Below are 5000 nucleotides of genomic sequence, written 5' to 3'. Positions count from 1 at the left end.
GACTTCGCCTCGAGCTTCCTCGGGCGTCAGAGTCGACCAAGTGATAAGTACAGTTCCTTCCTCGCGGGTCTTCACGCGCACGTCCTTAGGAGCCACCAGTGGAACTGTGGAATAAGACAGGAAATAATTTAGAAATAGCTGACGCAGAAAGCACGAGAAACTATATAGACTGATTTTAACTTCCATGTGGTTAAAACAAAAAAGAGTCAAGAACAAATGTTACTCACCATCTTGTGGAGTCCGCAGCGACATGGAGTTGGATGGCGTGCCCTCGACGCTGTGCCAGAAGGGGACGACGAAGAAGGTGTATCGGGAGTTGGGATGAAGTTCGTGCATGAGGTGTGAGGACGACGACGTGCCAAGCACGGTAGCCACCTGCACGGCGCCCGAATCGCTGACAGCGTACACGAGCACGCCCTCGACGGCCTCGTCCGCCAGCGCGAGGAACTCCCAGCCGAGAAGGACGCTGTCGGGGGCGGTGACTGTGGCGTCGGTGAGAGTGACGGCGGGGCGCGAGAGGCGGCGGCGGACGTGACGGACCTCGTCCTCCGTGAGACTCGGGTCGCGGGGAGAGCGGGTCGTGACCGGGTCGGACCAGGGACTCGGGAACGACGCCCCTCGCGAGTCGACGGCACGGACCAGGAAGGTGTAGGTGTGGCCAGGCGTCAGCCCGCCCACCACACACGACTCCTGCGAGATGAGGGCGTCCGCCACCCGCCACTCCTCCCAGCCCTGGCGCCAGAACTCCACCGTGTACGTCTGGTCGGAACCTCCGCCCATCTGGGAGTTGGGCAGCCAGCTCAGGTGCACAGCGGTCTGGTTGACGGCCATGAGGCGCGGCTTAGACGGCGGCGCCGGCAGCAGGAACGGCGCCGCGTCTTGGGTGCCGTCCTCCACCCGCAGGACTGCCGCTTGCTCCACTCTGCCGGTGTCCGCGCTGATGCGGCAGCTGTAGATGCCGGCGTCGTCGGCCCGGACGTCTTTTAGGATGAGGGCGCCGTTGGCCGGGAGGGACACTCGGCCGCCGTTGCCGCCCTCGCTGAGCTCTCGGGCGGGGAGATGGGCGGCCGGGCGGTACTTCCACGAGATGGAGGGCGAGGCGGCCTCACTCACGGCCTCGCAAGGGAAGGTGGCTGTGCCCCCGGGGGACACCATGAGATCCTGGGGTCCTACGCCGATCACAGGAGGGGGATACGCGGCCACGACCACCACCTCAGAGCGAGCGCTGACGCCACCGCCGCTGCTGACGCCCCAGCAGTAGTAGGCTCCGCTGTCGTGCGTGCTGACGTCACCGAGCAGAAGAGTCTGGCCTTCCTCGGCGACGGAGGCGTGGCCGCTGTTCTGTCCCGCGGCGAGCAGGGCAGTCCTGTCTTGGGTGGGAAGCCGCCACAGCAGGAGAGGCTTGGGGTCGCCCTCGACCTTGCACGAGAGCCTGGCGCTCTGGCCAGCCACCACCTGAATGTCCTGCGGCCGCTGAGCGAACTCGGGGGCGTCGATCACGGTGAGAGTGGCCCTGGCCGCGGCGATCCCTGCCTCACTCTCCACCTCGCACACGTACACGCCGGAGTCGGCGGCCGCCACGTGGTCCAGCACCAGCCGTTGGTCCTCGATCATAGCGCGGCCGAGCGGCATCTTGCCGTCGAGACGCCGCCAGGTGACCGTGGGCGTGGGCGAGCCTCGGGCGCGGCACGCCAGCTCCACCACCACGCCCGACGCGACGGTCACGTTCGCCGGACGCTCCTCGAACCAGGGCGGCGCTGCGGGGAAGAGAACTGCGTTAGAGCTGAGGACGAAGGCTTTAGGGGGCATTTAATATTTCACAGGTAAACAATGGATCTCAGGGAACGGGAAGGAAACTTACTCATGATGGTGAGCTTGGTGGGCGTGGACTCCCGGGCGCCCGCGGCGTTGCGGGCGCGACACACGTAGGAGGCCGAGTCCTCCTCGACGGCCTGACTGATGACAAGATCGCCCGCTTGTGTGACGGAGATCCGGCTGGAGTTGCTGACCTCGTGGGAGTCCCTGAGCCAGGTGACTTCGGGGGGCGGAGAGCCCTTGGGCGGGCGGCACGGCAGGGCGAGAGAGTCCCCGACGCGCGCCCTCACCACGGGGTCGGCCTGGCTCTGGAAGTCGTAGGCGAGCGTGGCCACGGTGAGGGTGGCGTTGAGGGAGCGCGTGGCGCCGTGGCTGTTGGAGGCCACGCACCAGTAGGTTCCGGCGTCGCTGTCTCTCTTGGAGGTGGCCACGCGCAGGAAGAAGAGCGAGCCTGAGGGCAGAAGGACGCGGTGGGAGCGCGGGTCCTCCGCCGCCGTCGTCACCTCCTCGCCGTCGCGGTACCAGCGGATGCGAGTGGCCCCGGAGGCGGCGCAGTTGAGGGTGGCGGGGTCGTTGCGCCGCGCCACCACGTTGCTCGGGTGCTCCTTGATCACCGGTGTGCCTCCTATGCAAGGGAGAATATAATGCGTTAGAACAGACACCAGTGTTGCAAAATATAGATTAAAAGTAGATAATGTACTTGGAAGGTATGTAAACACAACAACACAAGCATGTGACCAAAATTAAAAATCTACCTAAGAAAATGATGCAAGGCGGATCATTACCCTAGCCACTCCTCTCTCCACAAGAAGCAAGTGGCACCAGCCTTTCCATTCACGGAAAATTCATGAGCTATTGGTTAAAACTCCTTGGCAGCTCATATGAGTGACAAACATTGTTAAATAGCATTACATACTGCTATCTTACAAGATTTTCGTAATCCACAAGTCTAATGTGGGGTTTTACTATGCTTCCAGTCTACGTTTTATTCATTTATTCGAAATTTGCATTCGCCTATCAGATATAAAGACACATGAATAGCTCACAAAGTGAATTAAAAACATAAAACTAAATAAAATCAACTAAAAAATCATAGCAATAAAAACTCAATGTATCCTTCCAATAAAGATCATTTCACTCCTCATATCAACGCCAGCCTTCAACATTCAAACAAACGAATATACTGCACGCACACTAAAATAAACAGCCAACATTAATACAGATTGCTTTAAAAGACCGACAGCGATCAACCCTCCTCGTTGTTTCACAAATTGGCCATATATCGGTAACGGGGATAATGATACGCACTTGAAGGGGAGACAAAAGTAAAGCTGTTACGCTGTGCAGTGGCAAGGCAGCAGTAAAAGCAGCGTAATGGAAGCCAGGACCTTGTAAAACCCGTTGTTAACTCCTTCCTTTTGTGAGAAAATGGATCTTAAGTTATTGCGCAACTTAGAAAAACATGGGTTATTAATCTGTTATTTATTTTTTAGCACGGGCTGTAATTGTTTCCTTTGTGTTGGCTTTGTATCATATTTCTTACTCAATAAAGGTCTGGGCATGGAAGACGGTAAAGACGCTACGCGTTTGTAAGTTTAATGCCGAGGAAGTAGACGGTGAGGGGGAAAGGGGAGAAATATTTGTAGATAAAGAACAAGAGAAGACAGTGAAGCAGGAACGAGTGAGGGAGTAGGAGAAAAACAACGAGAGAGAGGGAGAGGGAAGAGAGAGAGGGAGAAGAGTGAGAGAGAGAGAGAGAGAGGGAGGGAGGGAGGGAGGGAGGGAGGGAGGGAGGGAGGGAGGGAGGGAGGGAGGGAGGGAGGGAGGGAGGAAGAGAGAGAGGGAGAGAGAGAGAGAGAGGGAGAGGGAGAGAGAGAGAGAGAGAGAGAGAGAGAGAGAGAGAGAGAGAGAGAGAGAGAGAGAGAGAGAGAGAGAGAGAGAGAGATTCATCCAAGGCTGCAAGAAAAGAGAAAGCAGTAGAGGAAGCCCCCCCCCCCCCTCCCGCATTCAACATACAAAATATCACGCTACCGACAACCACCGAACGACACACAAAAAAAATATCCAAAATAAAATCTAAAAAAAAAGAAAACACGCAGCAACGACCTCTCCCTCTCCAAACCGAACGACCAGACGACGACGCCTCGGATCCCCCTCGGACCCCACGCCGCAGAACTTCCCACGACAGTCGTTCCCAACCTGTTCCAGCACAAAGGATGCTGTACCTTATGAGATTGTTCACACCTCTGAACACGTGTGGGAAAGACGTGGCGTCAGGACGGGGACAGACAACACAATTTGAACAAGGAATGAAAAAAAATAGAGAGTGGTCACTAACCACAGTCGGAACATCCTGCCTGCTGAGGTATTCGAGCAATTGCAAAATGCAAGGGAGATCCGAAGTTGCCTTGGACCAAAGAAGGGAGATATTGTGATGATAAAAGCAAAAGAACAAAATCATACAACATTAGATGCATGAGTCCAGTTTGCAGTGTTCATGAGACAGTGACAAGAGACAAATATAATGACTACGAAAGAGAGAGAGAGAGAGAGAGAGAGAGAGAGAGAGAGAGAGAGAGAGAGAGAGAGAGAGAGAGAGAGAGAGAGAGAGAGAGAGAGAGAGAGAGAGAGAGGGAGGGAGAAGAAAGAAAGACAGACAGACAAATAGAAAACCACACAGACGACAGAGGCACAGAAAGACAGAAAGCGAGCCAGACAGACAGACAGACAGACAGGCAGCGAGGAGCGGGAGTGGCAGAAGCGGAATTCCTAGACATCTTCCTCACTAATCCTCTGGGATCACCTGACATGAGTGTACATGACCTCCGAGCCTCTCATTCTATTTCCCAGCTTCATGAACTTCTAACTTCGTCGACAGGAAGGAAAATCTGTTCTCTTTTTTTCCTTTTTTCTTGCCAATTACATTTTCGGTAATGCAAAGAACTTAATTAGGTTATTAGGTTAACCGCAACATCCACTTATAACATGAAACCGTTTAATTATTTTTTTCGAGTAGTTTTTGGCATTATGGTCGGAAATGAAAAGGGGTTTTGCGTTAAGCCTGAAAATTAGCTGCTTGGAAATACCTTCCGCGGCAGGAGAGGGAGAAGAAAAAATACTTGAAACATTTACTGTCATTTTGGTATGTTGAGATTTCGACTTTTGGGTTTATCTTTCGCCTCCTT

The 5000-nt window shown here is 54.7% G+C and overlaps 1 protein-coding gene across 1 annotated transcript in view; it reads right to left on the bottom strand.

Moving 5' to 3' along the window:
* LOC125026480 (protein sax-3-like) overlaps positions 1-5000 on the bottom strand; it is a 9540-nt gene that overhangs the window by 1575 nt on the left and 2965 nt on the right. The window contains exons 2-4 of the mRNA XM_047614957.1: positions 1862-2440; positions 228-1757; positions 1-104 (exon numbers count right to left, since the gene is read on the bottom strand). The exon at positions 1-104 is cut by the window's left edge and continues 1575 nt beyond it. Of these exons, the coding sequence (XP_047470913.1) occupies positions 1-104; positions 228-1757; positions 1862-2440 (2213 nt within the window). The remainder of the gene's footprint in view (positions 105-227; positions 1758-1861; positions 2441-5000) is intronic.

Source organism: Penaeus chinensis, chromosome 6 (genome assembly GCF_019202785.1).
Source record: "Penaeus chinensis breed Huanghai No. 1 chromosome 6, ASM1920278v2, whole genome shotgun sequence".
In the NCBI taxonomy this organism is placed as follows: Eukaryota; Metazoa; Arthropoda; class Malacostraca; order Decapoda; family Penaeidae; genus Penaeus; species Penaeus chinensis.
The sequence above is the reverse complement of the archived record's forward strand: the minus strand, read 5'-3'. Positions and strand labels throughout refer to the sequence as shown.